General features: G+C 31.9%; 2 protein-coding genes across 4 annotated transcripts in view; both read left to right on the top strand.

The window, feature by feature from the left end:
• LOC122568347 (GRAM domain-containing protein 2B-like) overlaps positions 1–16,405 on the top strand; it is a 77,102-nt gene extending 60,697 nt beyond the window's left edge. For all 3 annotated transcript variants that reach the window (XM_043727984.1, XM_043727985.1, XM_043727986.1), the window contains 5 exons: positions 1,799–1,972; positions 9,126–9,279; positions 10,250–10,770; positions 11,266–11,536; positions 11,980–16,405. In XM_043727984.1, coding sequence (XP_043583919.1) covers positions 1,799–1,972; positions 9,126–9,279; positions 10,250–10,770; positions 11,266–11,536; positions 11,980–12,093 — 1,234 coding nt within the window. In that variant the 3' untranslated portion in view covers positions 12,094–16,405. The remainder of the gene's footprint in view (positions 1–1,798; positions 1,973–9,125; positions 9,280–10,249; positions 10,771–11,265; positions 11,537–11,979) is intronic.
• An 802-nt stretch (positions 16,406–17,207) lies between these two features.
• Positions 17,208–27,397, top strand: LOC122568107 (hemocyte protein-glutamine gamma-glutamyltransferase-like). The gene is made up of 8 exons (XM_043727471.1): positions 17,208–17,354; positions 20,066–20,575; positions 21,304–21,530; positions 22,083–22,684; positions 23,839–23,936; positions 24,616–24,906; positions 25,357–25,517; positions 26,268–27,397. The coding sequence occupies exons 2-8, from the start codon at positions 20,101–20,103 to the stop codon at positions 26,553–26,555; spliced, it is 2,142 nt and encodes a 713-aa protein (XP_043583406.1). The 5' UTR covers positions 17,208–17,354; positions 20,066–20,100; the 3' UTR covers positions 26,556–27,397.
• The last annotated feature ends 34 nt before the right edge of the window (positions 27,398–27,431 follow it).

The raw sequence follows: 27,431 nt of genomic DNA on the forward strand, positions 1-27,431 counted from the left end.
TCGTATCGTTGCTTAATTTTCGATTCACGGATGAGATTCGTCGAAAATTTAAAAAATAGGAGAATATTCGTTTCTTAGAAAATATGAGTATCTTCTTCATTGCTCGACTGGCCTTCAGCTCCTGGGGAGAAAGATTACGATCCACGGCTCGAGTGATTTTTAAGAAACATCGATACCCGCGTGGTTTCTACTGATTTCAATCGGTTCCATGGGGAATTACATTGAATACATCGAAAGTAACGTTTCTGTAGCTGTAGAAGTTTGTTATCGTCGCTGGTCGATGATATTTTATCCGACGTTCCTTATTATCTGATTTCGAATCTAGAAGGATATAGAAGATTTAGACATTTCTTTCGGAAATATAAATACTTTGAACATCTTTCGGTTCTTGTTGTTGATCCCGGATCTTTGAGAAAATAAGAAACTATTGTGTTCCTTTGATTCGCAGGTGTAGAAACACCTGCTTCAAAGTTGCGTTAAATTTAACTGCCCCTTTGTTACCGTGGTCGGTGAATCGATTAATACTTTGTTTAAAATATCTTGGTTCTTGTTCATTTGTCGTTTTATCGGTACATCTGGTATGAAGTCTTCTCTCAATTTTTGTATCATTGTCACTCCTAAATCTGCCACGCAACCTATTGTTAACCGTTTGAGAAAGGAAAAAATACAACGTGGTCGTCGAATTTGCTTTCCAATCTTTCCCTTCTCTCTCTGTTCCGGTTCGTATCACGGCTGTCAGAAAGAAAAAAAAAAGTGCAGGTGAACCTCAGTTCGTTACGATTTTTGGAAGAGTAGAAAATCGATATCGATACTGGATTCCCGAGCCTGAACAATTCATCTTACAGAAATAATTGCGCTGTAACTGAGCGGTAGAAAAAGAAGGATTGCACGATGGAGTTCGAAACACGCGCATTGATCGAGCTTTGTTTCTCTTCTGGCCCGATCACCAGAGCTAGGTATGTTGAGAGAATTTCTCCAATGTAAAAAAATATCTTTCTTTTAATTTTGCCATTAAAAAAAATGTATTTTTATCATCATTGGATCGTAAACATTTATGTAAACTCATATTTTTATGGATACAGTTGAAAGACTAGGATGCTGCTTTCAACTTTTCAACCTTTGGCGTAAATATAAAATCGATTAATAGGGAAGAGAAAAACTTACTATAGGATCATTGTTCAGAGGTTAAAATGACATTATTGAGGAAAAACGTTATCTGTGCTGGCGTTAACGTTAGATTAATTTGTTATGAAATCACTGCAGAAGGTTGTCAATGACCGATGAACTTTCAACTCTTTGCACTCTGAGGTTCAGTGGTAGGCGAAATACAGTAAAGTACATGCAATTGACGATGAACGTCAGTCTATCGTCTGTAGTCGTCTTTAATTATTACACTTAGAAGCTTAAGTATATATTTTTGAAAGTAATTAAATGTTGTATCTCAAATATAGCTTGTAAGTTTTAATAAAATTTGTTTTAAAAGGTAGTTACAGTATTAAATAGTAATATTGTTAGATCTTTTATTTGGAGGAAAATATTTTGAATTTAAAAGAATTAGTTTAATCGTCGAATTAATAAATTAATCGTTATATAATAAGATATCTTTATTATAATTTAAAAAATTCATTCGTAGGAAATTAGTGAAAAATATGTCAGGTCTGGAAAGGATATATAAAAAAAGAAGAAATATTAATAAATAATTAAATAATTAATACCCTGACAATTGACTATTGATCTTTTTCACAGTGGCTGAATGGAACTGAACGAAGCATTGATCGGTTTATCTGTATTTTTCCAGGTCTGCGGGGTCCATAGGAGCACGATCCGCGCCCAGCACGCCTCTTCAAGTAGCTCCTGGTGCGCAACAAGCGGGCCAGCAGTCGATTAGCGGCTCTCAGCTTACAGTAGCCGCTGCCAATAATTCGCAGCCACCAAGGAGCCCGAGCCACGCGGCCTTGAGATGTAACGACAGGTAAGTCCTCCATCTCCAATCAGTTTTTCCTATGCACATCACATATAACAGGGTAGGACAAGGTTATATAGGTAGCTAAGCTTCACACCTTAACACCTTCACAACAGCTATGATTTTGACTGTCGGAGATCATGATAATGTCCAAACCATACAAAAATTGTTGCTAAATAAAACAGGTGTTTGCGGATTGTTAAGGTTGCGAAGAAGGAAGATATGACAAAATATAAAAACAATGTAAATTTAAAAGGAAACATAACAAAATGCCGCAGGGAGGATAAGAAACTTTTACACGGAAAAAATCGCGTACTCGCCAATAACGAAACAAATAGCCCAGAATGTCCCGCCGTGAAAGTGTTAAAATTTATTCTTGATCTTTGCATGGAATAATCAGACATAAAATAAATCAGCTGTTTGAAAAATCGAACGGTTGAAAGCTTATAATAAAAATGACGCATAAAGGGACCAATTTTGTTATCTTGAAAGTTCATCTAATCATTCGTGATAAAAAGAAATATCTCACGGAGGTAGTCACACGCGACTTACGTTGCATGTAAATTAAATATCTGTGAGAATATTTACGAATTATTATTTTTCTCATTCTTGCCTTTTGCTGGTTTTCTTTCGATTGAGTGAGAGCGTGAATGGAGGAGAAATAAATCAACGACCTGAATATTTTAATTGAGATTAAAATTGATGGGGATTCGACCCTAGATTCTTCATTCATCGAATAACCTATTGAGCCAATTGAGTGTTTCCATTCAATTAATTCTCGACTTGGTAGGATGCTTTTTTGAAAAAGGCGTTAAACTCTTTCCTTTCTTTGACCTTTGCTCTTCCAATTATAAAATTTGTTAACCCTTTATCTTAAGCTTAAATATTCCATGCATTTGTAAATTTTCAGAAAACATACGCCAACGATCCAAGTGATTTGTTATTATCAAACAAAGAAAAAATAAAAATTTATAACCTGAATCTATAATTTTTAGTTAGTTGATACGCTCTTCTTCCTACGTGTTCCATTCAATCTTTTTAACCCACATTTATGCGAAGGCAAATGGTTGGCCTTGACGAATGGGGTTAAGACAATTATACCAGCTGACCAATTGTGGACCGTGGTTTGTAATATGCTATTGCATAACGTGGCCAAGTGTAGTTAGTTTATTGGAAACGTTTCTGGAAGTCGTCAAACACAGTTAATTCTACTTCCGCAAATGTGTATCAAAATTTATCGACGATGAATTAGCGCTTCATATTTATTTAATCCGATATGATCGCGCTATGAATAACATTTATTGTCGTATATAAAGCGCGATAATCTTTGCGGTATATAATCTAAAAACGGCATTAAATTTTTACGTACACTGAATTATCTAATTCCTAATCGATCAAATCAAATATTGGAAACGATACATGGTATACATATATTTTCTGTCAATTTTGGATAGTTGAAGCTATTTTATGAGTGTTAAAATCTTTTATTTTTATAGCGAATTAGCTCCCCAGAAACAATTAAATGTAATAATTAAATTACAAAATAATATATATATTTCGTCAAAATTAAAAAAATGAAATTTTTTGGATTGAAAGAACAAAAGTATTTTACATACAATCATTGCCAATTGTACATAATGATGTACATAAATGAATCACGATAAGATAAGTAACAACGATAGTTCTGATACTCCTGTCAGTTATGCATTGAATACAATCAACTTTTACTACATTTCGTACGACGCCGGAAGTAGAACGCTAAAAAGAGCTGTCTATGAAGCGAAACTAATTGTTATCGTGATCGTCTAGGCTTAACGTAATTTCCAAGAATTGTTAGTTCCTCTAGATAACGTATCACGAGATATCGAGACACCTGTTCACATAAGAACGAAGTGTGGAAAGCAATACGTTATTTCTGTCACATCTGCTTCATAACAATTTCGAATGAAATCGCTGCTATAATCCACGTTTTCGCAAGAAAAAAATTTCTAGTTTCACAGAACTGCTATAATGTCTGCCTTTAAGCGCAATTCTTTATGGTACTTTTTAGTACTTTTTTGCGCTTTTATAATAGTCATTTTTCATCTATAATTCAAAATGGCATATGAACAATATATATGTAAGATTATATGTACATATGTATACATATACAACAGTATATTATAGGAGATACAAAGACAATACAAAATTAATATTGATATTACATATAAATAAGAAGTATATTAAAATAAATATTAATACAAGATGTGTTAAAATAGTAAATATTAATGGAGCAAATATTTTCATAAGCCACTAAGTGTCCTAAAACTTCATAGAACTGACATTATTTGTAAAAAGAGAATATGTAGATTATATTTCTTCAACTTACCACATTACTTATCTCGAAAATTTTTAACGTAATGTAAGTGTTAGTGGGATATACATACTTATACGATTAAGATGTGTAATTCCTTTTATTAAAAAATCTGATATCGATTAAATATTCTCTTAGAATTCAACCAGTTGTATTTGTTAGTCAACTAAAAATATTTACAAAGAATCTTCAATAATTATAGCATTTCATATATAGTCTCACATAGTTGGTATTAGAATGTGTAAGTATAAATATTTCTTGCTACAAAAAGAAATGAAAGTGTTATTTCTTATCTTTCATTTTCGCAAATTTAATTTATTCCTTGGTTTTGAATGAATATAATAATAAAAAATTAATACAATGAAAAGACAAACGATATTAAATTTGCAAATTCTTTTGTTAAAAATAAATGAATGACATTTCTGCGCATTTAAGTGTAGAATTGTTCGATATAAAAGAAGGTCAAAGTAAAATATTCAAAAAAGGTAAAAAAGAGAGAACATTATACGTAACTCATTTACTTTTCTGTTTTTACATTCTCTGTACATTGAAGCTTGTTATAGTGATGGTATTCTATCGTCTCGTCACTTGTTTATGTATATCTTGCAAGATCTTATTGCATGGCGAATAAATAAAAATAATTATATATACAATGAAATAGTCAAGATCCAACATTAATTATCATTGCAAGTATTATTTAAATATTAATATTTATTTTACTATTTCATATCATATATCTTATACCTTACTACTCGTACATTTCATAACAATAAAATCACAAAGAATTTGAACAATGGTTATCGAACAATATACATACGAATAATTATATAATAAAAGACGCGAGGTTTTAATATTCATTAAATTTAAACAAAATATTTCAAGTAAAATATTAAAGCAGTGTATAAAATAAAATTCCAATGTAGTCGTATTTTTTTTATAAGAAAATAATTGAAAAAATCCTTATTAATATACGTAATTATTCGTTAAAACAATAATGTATTTCAAAGATAAAAATTGAAGTACTGTAGCAGATTTAATTATGTTCATTAAAATATGAATTTACACAAAAATCGGTAGTTTTTTTAGCCATTTATTAGCTACAAGTTCACCGTTATATTAGCTAAATTTCAATCTGTTTATCCCATTATTCTCTATCTTATATTTTGTTGGTAACGAAGACGAACAACGAGGAGTATTCGTTACGTATCATCGGATGATCATCAAGTTATTAATAAGCAACGAGTTATTTTCATATTTAGAAATATTTTAAGAGACGTTTGTCTATTCCTATCGCCACTATTATGTATCATTTCGTGTCGTTGATAGGATAAAAAAATTGTATTTACGTTGAAATATCCCTCAGAAACATCCGGTGGTTTATCATTAAAAAATGAACTTTAACTCGCTGAAATTTTCTTAGTCTACAGTTATGTACGAAGAAGAAAACCAGAGATATTTCGTCACGTATTATCAATATCAAGCTTCTGCTCGATAACACCACGATATATCCTGCATTCGCAAGTCTAATACCGTACGATACGCGACACGTTTGCTAAACGATCGATACACAGCGACCGTGATCGTTGGTCAAATTCTTACGCTGTTTCCTGTGTTCACCATGATACGAACAAAGAAGAAACTAAGGAGAAGCCAAGAAGAAACAAACAGAGATTGAACAAGATACGAAAAATAAGGAGAAGAGAAATAGAAAATAAACGGCGAAGAAACAGAAGTGTAATGAAATGTTGGAAGATGTTTGCACGTGATTCCAGTGGTATTTTAAAAATCCACAGTCGTAGTGTCGTCGGTTCTTTCCTCGAGTCGTTATAAGCTCTGTTTGTAAAAGATCTTTTACTTCACGTTCCCCTTTCAAAAATATTTTTTTCTTTGTCGTCGTATCAGAATGAAGGAAGGAATCTTATTCACACGGAATACCGATCGCCGGATATGAACGTCGCTGGATAGCAACGGCTAGAAAGACATAAAATATTCTCTAGCGAATTCAATTACCAGTATCGCATCCCCGATCGTCTTCGATCGTCGCTCGACCTTAATTTACATTAAGCCAACTGGTAGCGGGACGCAATTAACGATCGAAATAATTCCTTGGAGCGGTTGCGCTGACGAATTAATGCCAGTTCCGTAGAAGGTGGCTAACAGTTCGTTTCATCGAATTGTCAATCGTATGGTGTATCGCATAAACTGGAACACTTTCAAAGAGAAAGATCGTTTCGGTTGCTAACAGATTTGCAGAGTCTTGGTTTTTTCTTTCTCTAAGATACGGTTTATCTGTCAGATCTGCTGTCACCATGGTTTTTCGATCGAATTCCAAGTCTAATATATTCGAATGTGATGTCTGGAGCAATGATATTTGGAGCCCGAAGATTCGGAAAAGAAGGTGCGACTACATAATAATCACATACAATAATCGAATCGGTTGTGGATGTTCACGCATTTATGAGGAACTTAGGTACAAGGTGTATCAGAAATCCTAGTACAATTGACAAGGGGCGATTCTACGTGAAAAAAGAGCTCGGAAATGTAGAACAAAATTTGAGAGTCTTAAGGCTTTCACAGCCTGGATTATTCTTATTCACGCTGTTACGCTTAGAGCAAAAGAAGGGAACTCTTTCCCCTCTAAACACGACTCTTTTCAGCAAGACTCGAACAGTGTTAGACAAAGCAGTGTTAAACGTATTGGTATTAGTGTAATAGTGCGAATAGAACAAAATTGGTTGATGCCTCGTATTCGAGGAAATCGAATTGAGAAATTTGTTAACCGGAACTTGGCCAATTTCAGACGGGGCAGGAGCGAGTTACGATTGACATAATAATAACAATAAGTCGAAAATGCAGAATAAGGTTTTTTCGTGTGACGTTTCGTTTTGTAAAAAAATTCGGGAATTCGTCAAATGGATGTATAGCGTGCTAATACTTTACAGAACACTTTCAAACCTTATTTTCTCGAAAACCCAGCTTTTTTTGCTTATTCTGGTATGTAGAATAATCTCTTGCTAATCGTTTACTTATACTAATTTAGTCTTCTTAAAAATGAAGCGTCGTGTGAGAAAATGTTAGTCTGTGTTTAAAATTTCTTTTTTCACGTACAAGTCATTCTCTTGTTAGCTGTGCTACAACTAGGAGGACACTGTGTATAAAAATGTACAAAATGCACAAAATATCCAGAGCAAAACACCTGTAATTTGTGGAAGGCAAGACGAATCTCTATTCGAATTCCACTTCTCTAGTTGAGCTTGTACAAATATGGATCTGTTGTAACATCTGCAGTATTATAATGATTTAAAATAAGAACGATCGATCATGGTGACGCTATGGATGACGAATTGCATAGGGATCGACGTCATTGAGAAAGTTTGTTTCTTTAATTCTCGAGATGAGAAGTTTCAGTTTGTGGATTCGAACGTGATTTATTTTTCATTTCCATTAATTCTATTTGAGTTTTGGCATGTTGTTATGACATGTTGTATACAATACGTGATAGGGTGGTCTAGAATTATAGACGGGAATGTAAGCGATAAGTGAAACTCATGGAACAAAGTAGAGACATTCTAAATATTAAAAAAATAGGATTCTATTACAACGAAATGTTTATACTTTGGAAATTCTTTATTGATTTTTATAACTCTCGGTGAATTACATCAGATTTGTACATTTAAAATTCATGAATTCACATTCAGTCATTTTCAGGAGTCTTTATATATATATTTATATATGTAAATAAGTCTTTTAATGTCTCATATCGCATCAATATCGAATGACATGACGTTTAAAAATTTACATTCTCTACGATGCAATATATTTTTATTTAAAAAACAAAGAAATTAGTTGACAAAAAATACCAGAAAATTCTCATTTCTTTGTAAAAAAAAAAAAGATTAAAACGCACTGGAGCCTATCTATAAACTTCCGTGAAAAATCTTAAATTTCTTAACTTTTTGATAACAATGAAAAATATTAAATTTGAATTTATATATTATAAGACTCTTAACTTAATTGAAGATTACTGAAACATGGATAATTGTTGCTCGAAAACTAAATTATGATTATTGTAGTTGTAATGCTCCGCGATAGTGTTTTGGAACTTAAATGCGTAATAATCAATATAATATATTAATAATAATTAAACACATGTTTTTATATCGTCGATCTTTGTGTTGCACGCAAAAAGATCATAGAAACAAACTGTAGATTTTTAAGCTCTTACGTTATATTTAAAGCTGGAAAATGCACAGACTGCATACAATATACAAAAATATACAAAATATCTAAAGTAGAGTACACTATGTAGGTAAGATCGCTGAAGTAGAGTGTACGTTTAAGTACCAAGTTCCCACCTAGATTCTATTCCTTTAGTTCTATATAGAAAAATATAAAATTACACACAAAAATCTTCAATTTAATTATGAGTTACCAATTTAAACGCAAAAAGTAGATAAAATACTACTCTAACGTTTCGGTATCAAATTTTAGGTGTATTTATCATTTCACGTGTTAATAATCGAATATATCGTCCATAAATCACTGATCTGTTTATCAGACTACATCAAAACTGTACTTTTCGCTATCTAGAAGATCTGTCTGGTTGAATATTTTATCGACCATATTTGAAGGTGTAAACAGTTCAACTTTTTATTAGGGTCAAAGATAACTGATTATTTATATCTTCCAGAAAACAATTACGATCTGTTTATTCTTATTTATGAACATTTACTTTATTGTGTCCACATTGATTTATTAGATTAATTAATTTATTCTGTAATTAACAAATTTCTATCTCTTTTTTTTCAGTCATCTTTCCAAACCGCTCAGTAGAAGTACACCATCAATGGCAGCTGGTGGTGTTGTGCAGACTCCAGGGAAGGTTAGTAGATCTTCGTCCACATCGTCGCCAACGACTACCAGCAGCGCGAGACAGAAGAAATTCCACAGGCATTTCTCTCAGGTAATTCATAAGAGTTTCCCTCATTCTCATTGATGTCTCACATACACGACGCTACTTTCTTGAACTAGAACATCGTTGAACAATGAAATTTACGATATTATTTTATATCTATCGATCTTACGTGAATGTTGTTTACTATGATTGGTTGTTTAGTATAAATCGACAAGCATAATCTCCCTGGATCGCAACTAACATCTTATCGCTTTATCGATAATAAAATTACACTTTAATTTTCTTTAAGTTTATAAAAGAAATAAAAATTTTCGCGTTAATTATCAAACTAATGATAAATATAGCGATAAATTCCACCTGTTTTCATGTTTGATCCTTTGAATTGTCATTATAAAATGATTTCTATTTCATAAACTTCATATTAATAACGAATAATAATAGATTTATTTTATATAAATCATAATGAAATAATCTCGTGAGAAGAATACGCGAGGTTGGGATTAACTATTTGGGTCAAAACTCATAATTGGCGATGAGAATCACATTTTTACTTAGTTTCTTTTGCAATCAACATATGCTGGTCTTCTTTTAAGAAAACTTGATAAATTGTTTCTCGATACGATTCCGGAAGTAACATATTCGTTGCTTGTTATATAAATCATGCTATTATATTATTTGATATAAAAGCTGGAATTCTTGGAAGATTTTGTAGTTATGAGACGTAGTGTACGGCGCGTAACCATTTTCATGCCTTACACTCAATATAAAACTTGACCCAGATCGGTAATACATTTCGAAATTCCACGCCTGTCGATCGATCTAAATCTATCAGCAACTATACTCCAACGAGACGAATCAATGAGGGTAAACAAAACGTAAATGCTGAGACTGTAGCTATTTGTTGCCAACTAGTGACATTCGAGTATCACCATAATCACGTTTTGTTTACCTTTCCTGACTTTTCTCGTTGGGTAGAGTATGTATAGAAAACCTAATCTCGATCTACTATTCAATTCAGGTTGCTGCGGACGAACGGGTATTGAACTACTACAGTTGCGCGCTGGTAGGCGACATCTTACTGCAAGGACACCTGTACATTACACCAAATTATTTCGCGTTCTATAGTAACGTGTTCGGCTATGTAACGAAGCTTTTGATACCTACAGTTTCCGTGTTGAAGATCAGTAAAGAGAAGACAGCACGAATCATTCCAAACGCTGTAGCAATTGCCACCGAAGAGGAGAGGCATGTCTTCTGTTCTCTTCTATCCAGAGACTCGACCTTCAAGTTGATGAAACAGGTTTGGGACGCTGCGTTGGAGCCACAACCGTCGCCAACGATTCTACCGTTGAGCACAGAGCAGAAGCTCCTCACCCCAAACGCGTTGGTTGTCGATGATTCCGAGGTGAATCCGGAGGAAGATGATTCCAGCATGTCTGAAAGCGGGACAGATCTGAATTCCAGACCGCCGACCATCTGCACCGACACCGATGCTGTCCCATTGAAAATTGTCAGGCCTAGTTTGCCACCACCTGCAAAGTAAATAAATGTTCTAGAAATATTCTTGTCATCTTCTTGTCTGCAGTCAGCTAGAATGCTGTTTACATAATAGCTCATGAAAGTATGCGAATCCTAGTAGAAACTTTTTATGAATATATTATGTGTGTAATACGAAATATTTTGAAGTAGCGTTAACATCGTAATAAGATACCACGATCATGTTTATATTGGTCAAGCTTAAAACGAATCTGAAAATGTATACACCTTTCACAAGGTATTTATTGCAAACGTAAATGCAAACGCAAAGTATTTCAACAATCATTAATCAATTCATAATATTGATAAACTACAATGTTTAGTCGCCTCATCTTTAGTACTATTTATATCTGAAAAAAAAAACACCATTTATATGTATAAGTTACATAAAAAGTCTTATAAACTATTATTAACTAAGATGCAGCTATCAGAAACTGTTTAATTATTCTCATAAGTCTTTTAATAATTACCTGTTAATCAATTTTTGTATCTGTTTAGGGTGGAACCATCACCGGTGCCGATACTTCCAGCAACGTCCAACAACTCCAACGCTGTTTTATCCTTGTTCACGGGTAGATTGAGAACTAGCACAGTGATTACCATACTGATAGTAGTCCTAGCAGCTCTATACATGTCGGCGGCTTTGATGATGATTCGCATCGACAGGTTACATACGGCGTATCTCAACCATCCGTTTGTTTCGCCGGAACGTTTCACTCAGGATCGACTTTTGCATTACCTTAATACAAACATTGATCAAATAGTAAAGGTACGATTACATCACTATAGAAAAATGGATGAAGTTATCACATAAGCAGATTGTCGATATATTTTTATGAATATAATTAAAATACTAGAATTTACAGTGGCTTTCAAAAGTATTTTAACACTAACCACAGGAAACTTTTATTTTATGTATATACTTGTTATGTAAAATAGCTTGAAATTGCACTAACTTTATAATGACTGTCACTATTGTTTTGATAAAATATTAATATTATGGGCAAAAATATTTTTAAAGGGAAATTTTTTTTTAAAACTGAATTGTACGAAAGAACACATATTTAGCTTTAAAATTAAATTTACTAAGGCTATTTGTCTATGTATCTATCTTCCTTGTAACTTTGACCAATTTTGTTCTTCCCCTGTAGTACCCATTCATGTAATTATCTAATGAAAAAATAGAACTATAATAAATATTCATTATTTTAGGTACGACAGAGTCTACAGATGTTGTCGCAGCAGTTCGTGTCGATGAGCCAAAATGGAGAAACCGAGCCGAGCGTATCCGGTGGCATGTTGGAACCGGAAGACGCTCCGAGTTAGCCCCCGACGAAGCTAAATAATTTAATGCAACCAAATAATATAAGTCCCCGTCGCCTCGCTAGCGTATGAAGCGTCTCGTATTAATACGTCGTTGTCTTCGTAATCGGCGTCGATTTATTATCGGCGCGCGAAAACGATCTCGATTCGATCAATTAATTAACGGTGTCGCTTCGACGGTCCTTAATAGGCAATTATTATCGTTAGACTATCTAGACTTACCTGAACAGGTTTTGGAGGTAATAGGTTATTTAAAGTAAAAGAACAAAAGAGACAAAAAGAAAGTAAATTATACACTGAAAATTTTTCGAACGCAGGGATCGCAACGATCGTAACGATCCTTCTACACTTAGATTGGAGAGCATGCGTAACTCGATTCTTAATTTTCAGTCACGCTTGCAGAATTTAAATAAGATGCTTAAAGGCTGTAACAAACGAAGTAAATATAAAAAAGAAAAAATATAAGGAGCGCCATATATACGACATACGTGTACGAGTGTGTGCTAGACAATTGTATGTATGACAAGATGATGCGAAATGAATTGATGAATACGAAGTAGAAGAAAAAAAGAAATATTTGAACGCGCAACGCGAGCGAAGGGATTTTCGTTTTTGAAAACTAGTCACGTATTTATATATGCCCCACATATAGCAAGAGTATAATGAACAAAAAAATGGAATATATATATAAATATAAATATTATAAAGAAGCTATATATATATGTATATATATGTATATATATATATATGTATATATATATATATATATATACACATAGAATAATGCATATTTCGCGATTACTTGTTGATATTGTATATCTGAGATAGTTGAGGCACTACCTTTTTAATCGAAACAACTGACAAAGAATTACATTATAGAATTAACAAAGTGGTTATGCATTTCTGTCGTACCGGAAGCAAGAATAATGTATTGTATCGCTGCAAGAAAGATACCAAGAAGGAAAAAGTTTCTTAACAGACGAGCTTGTGCTGCAGTATTTTGATCGTTCGGAATACACGCTATTTCGTCATCGAATATCGAATACTGCGCCTTTTAGACAAAAACAGTTAAAATGAAAAAAAAGGAAAGAAAATAAACGAGACATTGCATTTCCCACGCACACTGGTGTTCCTACGAAAAAAATTTTTCCGGTCGTTTATTCGGGATAATAACGAAAGAGTAGTTTTCTTCGTTTCTCTGTCTTTCCTTATCTTTTTCGTTTGCTTTTTTTTTACTTGACTCCTTCGAAACGATTCTTGGTATGCGAAAGTGCTCGCGAAATATTCTATTCACTTATGAATATATTTCAATATCGTTGCACATGTTCTTCTATGTGTATGTAAAATAATGCGAAGAAACGTTCGAACAAAGTGTTGTTATAATTGCGGTTATAATATGGGATATGAGAAACGGGAGATTTGACTGTGATAGTAGGATCGAGGATCGAATTTTGTTAAAACACGACCGCGTTTAGCAGATTCGTCGTGTTCGTCCCATCGAAACAAAAATGAAATAAATAAGTAAAACTAAAGTAAACGATAGACTGGTTATTACGATCGGACCAAAAAAAAAGAATGTCGTAAACGCGGTCGTCATTGCGCGAGATCGCGTGGAATCTAAAAAGAAATGCTGTTACGTTATTTACCTGATATTTATAAAAACTAAAAAAAATGCACGTACGATGAAGCGAAATTCAATTGAACCGTTGTTTTTCGATATGATTATCATTTATTACTATTAAATCATTGTGATTGTATTTATCGATAAACGGCGTTAATTTTTAATTAGTTGAACATATGTTATACCTTTTTTGCTATTGTTCGTCATTTTATTGTCATTACGTTCGCGAAACGTATATTCTAAATTGTAAGAAAGAGAAAGTGAAAAGATATAAAAATATGGGGGATGTATTTATCTGGTGGCAATTTAGTGGACTATCTAATTTATTCTAATTTAGTCTTTATAAGTTTCTAATTACGAATTTATAGTTTGAACCTTTTTGTGTACTTTACCTTTACGTTGATTAAATTCGCTGGAATTTGTAGTTGCGAATTGTATATGCCTTTTTAAAGTATTGCTTATTCACGGGGGAGGAGATATACTTGTGCCTGGCGTGTGCCGTAATGAGGAAATATCGGCTGCATTCTAAAATAGAAAATGAAACACAAGAGCGTACGTGTATATGAAGCAAAAATTGCTGGAATTCGTTCGTCAGGCGATTTACATCGAATTTTATTTTATCTTTTCCTGATAGATTGAACGTTTTGAAATTGAACGATGTTAATATGATACAGAAAATTAATGAAAATTGGACGACGCTCGCCATTTGAAGCGAAACAAATTTAGGGGAAAAATGGAAAACTATTTAATAAAATTTATGCCAAATGTCGAAACTATTGTACTTGTCGTATAAAGAACAAGAAATTGTTTTGTAAAAACTTATCTGTTACTGTAAATTCGCTAAAAATGATGTAGTCGAATAATTCACAGAGCGATTGAACGGAGAAAATATTTTTCAGAATGACTCTTTGGCGATAATTATCCACTTGATCTAGCTTTGGATCTCGTTACGTAAAATTTTAAACGGAAACAGGTCTGTAAAGGGACGAATGGTTTCTCTCTTTCCGTTCTCGTACGAATATCGTTCGCCTTAATCCTATGTACTGTTAGATCAATGCTCAACGTACGACTCATTTATTCCTAGAATATGTATCCGTATATAACAGCTCTTGATTTGTACTTGTTCTATATGTGCGAACTGTCGTGGCGACGTCAATTGAATTTGCTGTACTTTTCAGAATCTGATGCTATTAAATTTAATCAAATTGACAGAATTGATCAGTATTGAATACTTTCAAACATAATAGGTCAAGGTTGTCTGTTTCGTATTTCTGTATATTTTTAATTTTTTAAATAAAACAATAATTATTTATTTGAGAGAATACAAAATACTTTCATTTGATTTTTTTTATTTAAAAGAATTAGAATTATTATTGAACTTTATCAGTTAATATTTGTACTATCATTGTTTCTTCTTTTTATAACGTTAAGGTTAAAAAAGCTCTAAGATTCATTTAATTGTTACAAGGTATTATTTAATCTCATAGCTCATTGTAAATTTCAGGTGAAATTTTGTGTATTTCCAATTTTTAGTAAATTTGCTGTTAAAGATTCGTAACGTAGTTAACAGAATTATGATATTATTCTAATATTTAAGTTATTAACTTGCGCTGTAAATACTGTACTATTTTACATTCATGTTAATGCCTTACTTTGTCGCCCTGTAAGTAATTGTATCTTTACATTTAAAGGCACAATGTTTTACAACAGTAACATCAATAGCGGAAGTAACTTTGTTTCCCAATAGTATTTAACTAGAATAATATAATAGCTTTTCTGGTTTTTAAATTTATATTATTTTCCATTTACTCTTACATGTTTTCTAAATGTCATGATTTATATTTTTGTGATATTAACTAGTTCATTTGTAATTATTCATATTTTCAGTAAGGAACCAGCGTCTTTCTTGTAAATTCTAAATTATTCTAATTAAAAACGAGGAAAATCAGTCTTATATATGGATAAAGCTTGAGCAGCACTATCTTATAAAATAATTTTATTTTCAATTAAGTTTAATCTATTTATTATTTTATGATTGTCCCGCAAAATATTTAAAAATCTTAAAGAAAAAACGTGATAAATTACATTTCCATAAATAAAATTACGCTTATCAAAAATACGCTTTCAGATTTCTCTTTGTATTTGATTTCGAGACTAAATGTACGCTTATGTAGATATGCCACCTATTTGTAAAATACTTGTATCTTTAAGTCTAATTGTTTTCTTCTTTCCAACTATGTCAAAAGTGGATTTATCATGTTTGTTCTGTGTGGAATTTACATATGCAAATCAATATACATTTGATCAAGATCTCTAAGAACTAAGCAACAAATATATTCATCGAATATACAATTCAAATAACCTCAATGTTTCTCTGCTCAATTGTCAATCAGATTTTGAAAATGTATAGCTTTCGTTAACGAATTGTATCCTCTGCGTAAATAAGAAAAAAGCAAATTTGTCAAACCTGACATAGATGTGTTTAGAATGCATTTAAAAACGCGTGCCGGTTCCTAGTGAAAAATATTTAGCGCGCGACGATATAAAAAGGAAAAATAAAGGTTTTAGGAACGAAAGAAAAGAAGACAAATGAAAGACCGTACAATTGGAAAATTACAGACAGACCAATAATTTACAACGTAATTTGTGTAGTCCGATAAAACGGAACGCAAATAAATTTATGGAAAATTGAAACATGCATTTTCTTCCTTCTTTCAGCCCCTTCATCTACGTGGAACGATATCAATCGTGTGGAAAACCGCAATATCCCTCTACATTTACATTATGAGCTAATTAGCGATGTATGTCAAGACGATAAGATAATATTCCTTTAATATTTCCTTTCTATTGACATTCATAAAAACGAGAATTAAGTACATACATTTTTTTTTTATTTTCAGTGTTTGTTATTGAAAACTCTATTAATAATGTTTGGATTAAATCAAGCTGTGAGTGTTAGATGTTTATCTCATCTGGAGTGGATTAATGTCTACCATAGTATTTTAAAAAGCAAAAATTGCACAGCTATTTTGAAAACACAAGGATCTACACAGAAATTAATATGAAATAAAAAGTTTTATCATTTTATTTTTTATAGATGATAATAATCATAGGGTTACATTTTGCATATATTACTATGCATAAAAGGGGATTAGACATCATGGGTATAAATTTTTATTCAAATCAAATTTTTATTTTAGTTATTATTCACTTTCTCTATGTTATTTTAAATAACATTATTTGACGAATGATGTATTTGGAAAATAAGTTACCTTTTTATTGAAATTTATATTATATAGTGTTTGCTTTTTTATTTTATCAAGAAATTATAAAGATGTTTATCTGCGGTACATGATTGTTCTATAGAAAAAAAGGACTTAATAAAATTAATGTCATACCTGTTGACTAAAATGAAAAGAATCACTTGATGATATCTTGTGAAAGTGGTGGCCGAAAAATCGGAAGCTGGTACACGTGCAGCTCATACGTGCCGTAGTGGGGACTGCAGTTAGCTTGAAGGAAGCTGTTCGTATAAAAAGACAGAACATGAGTGTCAGCTTAGAGAGTGTAAATTGGTTGTTAATGGTGGTCCGTTCCTTGTATCCAGGATCAAAGAGACGTCTTTAATTTTTCGACCGAATTTGTAAGTTTAACAAACTGCATCTTTCCTACCTTTTTATTTTTACGACACTGTTATGAAATGAATTTTATTTATTTTTATAGTTTCTTTTTATTTTTATAATCTTTGCTAACCTTAATTTGACAGAACGAGATCGGAAGAAAATTAAATTGACAGTTACAACAATTATTCACGAGAAAATTACTTTTTTTGCATTCTTACTTAAATATTTCATTTGTTAACTTTTTATATACAATTTGCTACTCACTTTTTTACTTTCTTACTAAATTACCAAATTTTCTACTTACTTTTCATAATAACAACTTATGATTTATTATTAAAATATGTTAAAATATGTTGGTCTTAATTTATTACGTAATTTTATCCTACAAAAGTCGAAGCAAATATCAGAGAACGGAAAGTTTTAAAAAAAAAACTGGGAATTCGTAATCTCATAGAATGTTTATGCGGATTATACTTGCTCTTAAAATGGTATCAGTATTAAATCCACGAACAAAAACGTATATATAAAGATTAGCTTCATACCAATGATATAAGTTGTTCATTTATTTCTCTTTGGTATGAGAAATCCGAGATATCATGGAAGATGTGCGTGAATCATTTTCGAGAGTCGCCGATTCCATTCAGGGGTGAAACACACCCGTTTTATAAGGCAGCTCACGTTTTGAGGTTCGATTCCGGATATTTACGCAACAATTGGATGAATCAAAGGTAAATTCCGAGCTGTCTTGGAAATGAAACGCGTCTGGTATTTGGGGACAAGGCTTATTTGCCATGCTCAAAGCCTCGTGATTACCTTTACTGTTCATTCTCGGAAATGCAAACTGCAATTTAGATTTCGACATGTACCTACGTGTAAAATTACGAGAAATTAAATTTGCATTTATATACTAGTTAGTCAGTATTACTGAAATACTTTATTATAAAAATAATTTTAATTTTAAGATGTTTCGTTTAATTTAGTTAACATTTATAATTTAATATTACAAAGAGGCGAGGCAGGTAGCTACGCTCGTCGAGGCCCGTAACACAATGCGAGGCGTCACGAGTTCGAATCCCTCTCGCCCAGAATAAAAAAAAAAGGCTATTTTTCCCTGATTATTAATAAATTTTGCTATCTCTATATAAGACCAAAAAAAAAGAAAAAATAAAGCAAAAGGAAAGAAACCAAAAAAATGTATTAAAATATTGCAATTAATTATATTTTTATTATTCGATATATAAAATATTACAATAGTTCGATTTAATTTGATGGATGGATTTCAACTTTCTTTATTAGTCATAACGTTGAAACACAGATAAGGATACTATATGTGATCATTGTCACGTATCTAGAAAATATAGATGTAATAATTGTGGACTGTAATAATTTTAAATTTTTCGTGTAAATGTAAACTATAATTATTCATATTAAAATAAGGAAGAAATTACATGCATAATTTGAAGCAATTTGTATTATTCGGAACAGAAATGCAAAATTGAATTTTTGTCTTGCGAATTTCAAAAGACAAAATTGAAGAAAATGTATCTCCAATAGATATTTGGATATTGATAGCACCGCATATTTATTTTGCATATCGTGATACTAAAATAAATACATATAATCGTTACGCATTTCGATAAAATTGGACCGCCTCTCGTTTTATCGAACGTTTAATTCTATATATTTTCATTGTATCATCAAATTGAAACGATAAACGTTTAAACAGATTTTACTCTTCCAAAATAAAAATTGTGAGTTAATATAAGTAGCAAAAGGAAGTAGATTAAAAACTTTGAAATTTTCATAATAGCAAACGCATCGTACGAATGTAAATCTCTAAACAAGGTGAGAATTGTTGCGGAGCTATCGTTCGACATTTACGGCTTGATTTCTTTTAAATAAGAAGTCAATTCTTTTTCAGCATAAAGCTCATTGCCGTCATATTTTTCTCGTTTCCTCGCATTCCAGTTACGAATGCGTAAGGTTTCGAAGAATTTATCGCGAAGAATGCTTCCTGTTCTTTCACGTGCACTTGAACCTAAACACTGACATGAATGAAAGTAGTATCATAAATTTACGATATGCTACATAGCATGAATGAGAACATAGTTATTTCTAGCGAGCGTAGTAATGTATTCGCACATGGATTTTCGCAATGATGATTAGCTTCAGTAGTATTATGTTTTTATCAGTTCATACTATACCAGAAATTTACTGAATCACTTGAATTATCAAATTATTACTAAATTTCTGAGCTCTTACGCATACAGTTTGATACCTTATTTTATTTAATGGGAGAAACCCATTATTTTATATAATATATTATTATTATTTTATTATAGTATTATTTTATGTAAATATATGTATTATTAATAAATATATTTTACTTAATAACTATCTACTTACTTACAAATGATTATTTCAATTTATAAGATTTGTCTACATAAAGAAGATTATATATTTCGAAACATACACGTGCACACAATTTACTGCTCCACTCTGGCGGTTTTGAGTTGCGACACTTTGAAATACTTTATATTTCCTCTCCTAGATTACCACATGAAACTATAGTAATTATCGTATAATATTCAGTAGTATCTCATCTCTCGATATAATATCATATCTTTTGTTCCAATCACAAATTTCTATAAACTTATTATTCATATTACCATCTCATCTCTTTCTTTCTCCAGTATAGACATTTATAGATACTTTTAACAATTTCTTTTAGTCAGAAGCCAAAGGAAAACCATCAAAGTCGCCAAAATGTCGTCGGAAGAGGCATTAGTCGTCGATATGGTGTACCTTTACGAAAAAGAAAATGCAAAGGTCCATCACACCATCAGCTACGAATTAGTACATCTTGAACCAGCGACTCCTGTTCTTAGAAGAGGCCAATCTTTCCATGTAGCCTTAAGATTCAATCGAGAATACGTGGCTGAAACGGACATCGTTAGATTGCTCTTTAGTTTTGGACCAAATCCGAACGTTCTTAGAGGAACCAGAGGAATAAACACCATCACCAATAGAGACAATTATTTAACTGATTTGGAGGCATGGGGTGTTCGTTTAGTGGGTGTCAATGGCGTTGATTTGACCGCGGAAGTAAGAAGCCCTATTGATAGCCCTGTTGGCATATGGCAATTAAATGTGGAGACCACCATCGTAGGAAGTAAAAAACAACCAAATATCTATAATTACGACAAGGACATTTATTTGCTTTTTAATCCGTGGATGAAAGGTATGACATTGTATTTGATATTTAAGTACAGCGAGTACAAAGAGCAAAAAGTATTATTTAGTTTATTCGAAATTTAGTATAAAATTAAATTAAATTTCTACTTTCTCTTAATCTTTTAATTGCCCTTAAATGCAAAATGAATATAAAGATATTTCGAAGATACAGGGGAATTAAGGAATACGTAATAAGCCAAATTCTTTTAAAGATCAAGGTTTCATCTCCGAAAATAAAAATCTTTCGCATAAAAGTGGTGTAATTATATCACGTTAAAAGGAGGAGAACTTAAAAAAGATTTACAAACTAACATAAATATTTACATTACATCTAGAATCCATTTGCATTTTCCGAATAATATTAGTGTTCTTGAGTTAATATCTTAGAGAATGTTAATATCCCAAATTAACATATAATTTATAGAACACGATTTGACAATTACTCTTTCATAGGTATATTTTCGAGAAAAATAGACCGAACTGATTTCTAAACTCGGTCACAGTTTTTATATAATATACCGATCATGAATGTGTTTTTAAATTCACAGCTATAATATACTTCAACTATACTTTGATTATGTCAATTATACTTACTCTTACCTTAGGAGTATTAATATAATTTAATTTTTATATAAATATGTAGAATATATAAAATAATATTATCTTATGAATTTTGAGAATTCCATGAATCTCTGAATTTTCTGAACTCACGTTATATTTTTGTTTTATTTTCAGAGGATTTAGTATTCATGGAGGATGAGCAGCTATTGGACGAGTATGTTCTAAATGATGTTGGAAAAATATGGGTTGGCTCATGGGGAAGTGCACGTGGTAGAGAATGGGTGTTTGGACAATTCGATGCTTGTGTGCTTAAATCTTGTGAATTGCTGCTAGAAAGATCCGGCATCAAAGCTAATTCCAGAGGGGACCCAGTCCAAATGTGTAGAGCTATTTCGAGAATCGTAAGTTCGATTGCTATTCAATCACGTGTAGAGCGAAGTAAGTTCTAAATGTAAATCGGTTCTACATAAATCCCGTTATATTAGCTGGATCAAATGTCAGGTTATATTAGATTTCCCATTTGTAAGATTTGTAATTAAAGAATATAAAGAACCATAAACACTTTTCCTTCGACAAAATTCAATTCTTTCAAAAATGTTGATTCTTTCTCAATCTTTCATTACAGTTCATTTGTGTAACAAACTCGTCTTCTATTATTTATTATTTTACCCAATTTTTGCAACGATTAATCGTATCCCAGGAATTTCCTAAATATTACTTATTACCTTTAATCGAACATATACGTATATATTTTTTGTATCTGATACCAAAAGATCTTGAGACAAGAAACTTAATTGTTCGTCAAGTCCTTAACCTGAACTTCTTTCTCCTTTTATTATACCATCAAATAATTGATTTTTATTTTTTCTTTGAGAATCACAGTTTTCATATAGCATCCCCTAATAGTTGATCGATCGATAACTAGCTTATGCAAAATCCAACTCTTCTTGCAGGTAAATTCCAACGATGACAGAGGTGTGATCACCGGTCGTTGGGATGGTGACTACGCTGATGGTACAGCTCCAGCCGCTTGGACAGGTAGCGTGCCGATTCTCGAACAATTCTTAGAGACAGGCGATTCCGTCAAATACGGACAATGTTGGGTATTCGCTGGTGTTGTGACTACCGTCTGTCGTGCTCTTGGTATACCGTCCAGAGTGGTTTCAAATTTGGTATCGGCCCACGATGCGAACGCCTCGCTTTCCGTCGATCGTTATTACACCAAAAACAACGAGGAACTTGATTACGATCCGAATAATCTCGAAGGCGAAGATTCCATATGGAATTATCACGTTTGGAACGATGTATGGATGGCTAGACCAGATTTGCCTAAAGGTTATGGTGGTTGGCAGGCGATCGATGCGACGCCACAAGAACCTTCAGGAGGTATATATCAATGCGGGCCAGCTTCTGTCGAAGCTATCAAACAAGGAGTCGTTGGATATAATTACGACGTGACGTTCATGCTCGCTTCGGTGAATGCCGATTTGATGAGGTGGATGGAGGATTCTGAGAGCGAGCTGGGATTCAGGAAAATCGACTGTAATAAATATCAGTGAGTATATATATTAAAAAACCATTCGGAGCAGCAATTCAAAAATAAGAATTGATTTTGCAAAAAGAGAATACAAAATTAGCAGATTTACAATATAATAACGTAAAATATGAGTTTGCATAAAAATGCTCAGTCTACTTATGACCGATAACACAAAAGTAAAAGATATATATATGAAGTTCAATCTTTTTCATATATAAATTTGATGTATGCTGATATCGTAAGACACGAAGATTACCAACGAAAACATTAGCAAGTCGATAGCGTCATCGTCTTTGTCGTCAGAGTCGTTAATTATAAAATAAACATCCAACTCTGCTAGCATCGATTTTCTTTTTGACTCATCAGCTTGTTAAAAATCGTGATTGCAGTGGTAATTTTGACCTTGATGTCTTTAGCATGAATATTACCGCATATTATCAGTTTATGTAAGAGATTACATTATACACACTGTTAAAAGCTAATTGAAAGGAATTGATACGTAGAATTGCACAATCGTATTTTTCGAATACTTTGGTTTATAATCTAGTTTTAAATCCCCTATAGATAGATCTTTTTCACGACTTTTTTATCCTACAAGACGAATTTTACGAATTAATAACTCCTATTAAATGAATCAGTTGATAACACGGCAATAAAGTGAAATTACAAAATAAAATGATATGATAACAATGGGCATTATAAAACCATTTCCTAAGCATATAGACTGATGGTGACATAACTTTAAGTCCCGCGGCGTTTTGGAAAGTGGAATGCTAAACGATGTTAATGATAACACCATTTGGAAAACAAATTTATCGATCGGATTATTACCGTATTTTTTAATTAAGTAATTTTGAGGAATATGAAAAATATTCATACACTCCACGTTACTTAATCGTGCATTCTCTAGCACATTTCGTGATTGACAAAAATTATAATGTATTAAAAAATATTATAGTAAAAGATATAACGTAAATACAAAATGAACATTTTATTAGAATTAATTATAATAGAAATAACCTAATTATCATAAGTTATCGATAGCCTTGGAGACGTGGAACACCTATGAAACTTAATGTACTTGTTATGTATCAATTTGCATAGAAAAGCATGTCTTATATGCTACTCTTCTATTCGAAGAAAATTTAAATCACTGTTTCTATTTTTGATAGCATTGGCCGGATGATCTTGACGAAAGCACCTTGGATTTTCGATCCCAATGGCGACAGAGACAGAGAGGAGATAACATCTATTTACAAGGCAAAAGAAGGTAAATAAGAATCTATTGAACGATATTCATCTATATTTGAATATTTTGCATATTACAGTACATGTTTAAAAAGTTTTTAACGCTACACTTGTTTTAAACTTCCCCTCTTTATATCTGCATCTTTTACAATACAATTCCTTTATCAATTCTTTTTCTTACAATTTGAAAAAGATGATACACCGGGCTGAAAGTAGAAACAGACAATATGAAGCGGACATACATAGTGTGATAGGAGTCAATGAAAGGAATAGACGTATATTTTTAAATGGACCTGATCTGACCCCTGTGACTGTCATCAATCTTTTACGCTGTTATATCTATTTAAACATTTAAACTCAATGAACTCCTTTAACTCTTATGGTAGAATTCGTTGAACTTTAGATGCAATGGAACTTTGAACTAACTCATTCTAATTTCACCAATATCTTTCAAGCAGTTTTGAAATAAATTGTTCACTCTTCATAACACGTAATTAAAAAATAGTTGTAATACCACGATAAAGACTATTACTTAGTTCTCTTAAACTCTGTTTATCTGTACTCTTTAACGATTCTCTAGAACATCCATATTTAAAAAAATCATACAAATCCTGCAAAAATGCACCTTTGCGAATTTATAAAAATTTTTATGAGAAGTTACGAATTGATTACTTCAACTCTGGTAATTTATTTACATCCAGGAACGGAAGTTGAGCGACTGACTCTGTATAGAGCCGTACGCAACACAGAACTGGCAAAGAGATTCTACTCTTTGCCCTCACCTGCGAAGGAAGATGTTGAGTTCGATCTCGTGGATATCGAACGGGTGAACATCGGACAACCATTTGCAGTTGTAGTGAACATGAAGAATAAATCGAATCAGATACGTACTATTCAAGCTGTTCTATCTGCTGGTAGCGTGTACTATACAGGAATCAAAGCACATCTGGTAAAGAGAGCGTCTGGTGACTTCGTTCTCCAACCACATGCCAGTAAGTTTATTAATTCCTTTATTTAGATTTTTATAATTTACTGATCCTTTTTAGAAAGTTAAGTCATTTATTGAATTTTATTTTATATCAAGTTGTAAGAATCTTTATTTAATTTTTATGTCATGTCTTTCATTGAACTGGAAACTTTTATTTGGTTTCTAGTTAGATTTTTATTCAGTTGAGAATCTTACTATCGCTATGTATTTATGTATTTATGTATTTATTTATTTGCTTACTTGTTTTTCAATTACTGTAGTTCAAACATATGACAAATTAAAAAAGAAGCAATCAGTGTTTATGATGATTACGCGTATATCATAGTAATTCTTTAACGTTCTTAAAAGTAAAATATTTCTTTTTATGAATCAGGTTAGTATATGATTTCGAAGATATTCGTATGTATTCCTCGTCCTATTTTTTCGTGATGACTCAGATCTAATTTATTCTCAGGCGAACAATTAAGGCTCAGAGTTACAGTGGATGATTATTTGGACAAGCTTGTGGAGTATTGTAATATGAAATTGTATTCCATCGCTACGGTTGTGGAAACCAAACAGACATGGGCTGACGAAGATGATTTTCAAGTCTTGAAACCGAGCATCACGGTCAAGGTAAAGTAAACGATTGATCTGTACTTGCAAGATATAATCACGTGAAATTCTCGTCCAATCGAAATTGAATATTTGAAAGAAAAAGGGAAAGTACAGTAAAGACTTTCATATTCAAACTAATAAGGGGACAAAGATGTGCCAAATTATATAATATAGAATAATATAATATAATTATATATTATAGAATTTCCAAATAATACAACAATCATCCTTCTGATACATAGAGCCGTATTAGCTTGGTCGGCTGGAACTTGAGTTCATAACTGTGCGGAGGTTCTCAATTCGATTCTCGATATTTCAAAGACCGAATTGCATTGTTAATAGCTTATTTTTGTCTCTATTTATCTTGGCTTAGTATTATGAACTTCGTGTGCATGATGCCAAATGTGAGGAAAAATGAGATAGTATGTATGAGTTTCAGGAACTATATAATATACATATATATAACCTTCCTGATACTAAATCTCATTTATTCTAGAAAATTGCCAGTTCGTTTCAATATTTAAATATCTAACTTAATATCTGAAGATTGAAGATTCAATTCTTTTTGATTGCTCAATTACATGTAAATTTATGAACGCAAGTAAATGTGTAGAGTTACATTTACTTACAGTTTTTATACCTCAAGTCATTTAAGACCTTCTAATAATGCATATCGCATAAACTTGCATTTATAATTTTTAATCCATCAATCATTTAATATTGAAATAATTATATTTTAGAATTAATGTTTGTTATCGTTAATATTAGATCGACGGCGAACCTGTAGTAGGAAAACCATCGATTATCAGCCTTAGATTCAAGAATCCCCTGAAGAGAGTATTAACGCAGTGTACGTTCAATTACGCTGGCCCCGGGTTAACAAGGAACAAGACTCTAGCGTTCAGAGACATCGAACCTGAGGAAGACGTCTACGTGGAACATCAATTAATTCCTCAAAAGGCTGGCGCGCAGAAGATCATTGCCACATTTACTTCGAAAGAGCTAGTTGATGTCACAGGATCAGCTGCCATCGATGTTGTTGATGATGAGGAATAAGATTGTCCGAATTCGAACAATATTACCTTTTTAATCTCATTACGAATAGATAACGCATATTAATATACACATATCGATATATATTAATTAAAAAACGTATGTATATACCTAGAAACCTGTATAATATTAATGTGGACACGTTCCATCCAATCATTACTATACCCTGGATGCTTATACGTGTTTCTGGAAAAACTATACGATATATTTTATCAGTCACGAAAATTAATATAATATAAAAATTCTAAATGCTATCGTTCTAAACGCGTGATGAATGAAAATTATGCGTAGTAATATCTAGGCTGTAGATGTTTGTTGGAGAAATTCATATTTTATATCATTTTTAAGAATACAAATATTTTACTTTATGAATATATTAAAGAAATAGAATCTAATTAGAGGTTCATTTCACCTATCAAATATTATAACGTGCACTTTAGTTTGTATATTTTACCTCTTATATTTTTTTATAAATGCATAAACACCCGCAATTTAGTAATATAAATTCCTTTTGCCTCCCATTACTCTATTATCAGGTGTATTTTTATATATATAATTAATAATTATGTATATTTAGAATGTGATTATATATTATGATAATATTAAAAAATATATTATATTATTAATTATCATTAATTATGATATCACATTACGTAATTTGTATTCCTTACTTTTTTCAATTTTGATGCACATTTGTTTTTTAATAAATTTAAATATTTGTGTTTCCAAGCGTGTGTCGCTGGACTCTGAAATTCGTGAGTTATTTGATATGTATGGTATATACTGTTACAAGCAAGAAATAGTTTTGTATATTTAATAATATCAATAAATGATATTTTCTTGTCTTTTATGCATTTTTTATCCATAGAATGATTTTAT

This window comes from Bombus pyrosoma, linkage group LG6 (assembly GCF_014825855.1).
Source record: "Bombus pyrosoma isolate SC7728 linkage group LG6, ASM1482585v1, whole genome shotgun sequence".
NCBI lineage: Eukaryota > Metazoa > Arthropoda > Insecta > Hymenoptera > Apidae > Bombus > Bombus pyrosoma.

What these genes read in the sequence shown, in the direction of transcription:
- LOC122568107 (XM_043727471.1), top strand. Translation starts at nt 20,101, where the DNA reads ATGTCGTCGGAAGAGGCATTAGTCGTCGATATGGTGTACCTTTACGAA. An exon ending in TTTTAATCCGTGGATGAAAG is followed by an intron (nt 20,576 to 21,303) that starts GTATGACATTGT and finishes TTTTATTTTCAG; the next exon opens with AGGATTTAGTATTCATGGAG. An exon ending in GTAGAGCTATTTCGAGAATC is followed by an intron (nt 21,531 to 22,082) that starts GTAAGTTCGATT and finishes CTCTTCTTGCAG; the next exon opens with GTAAATTCCAACGATGACAG.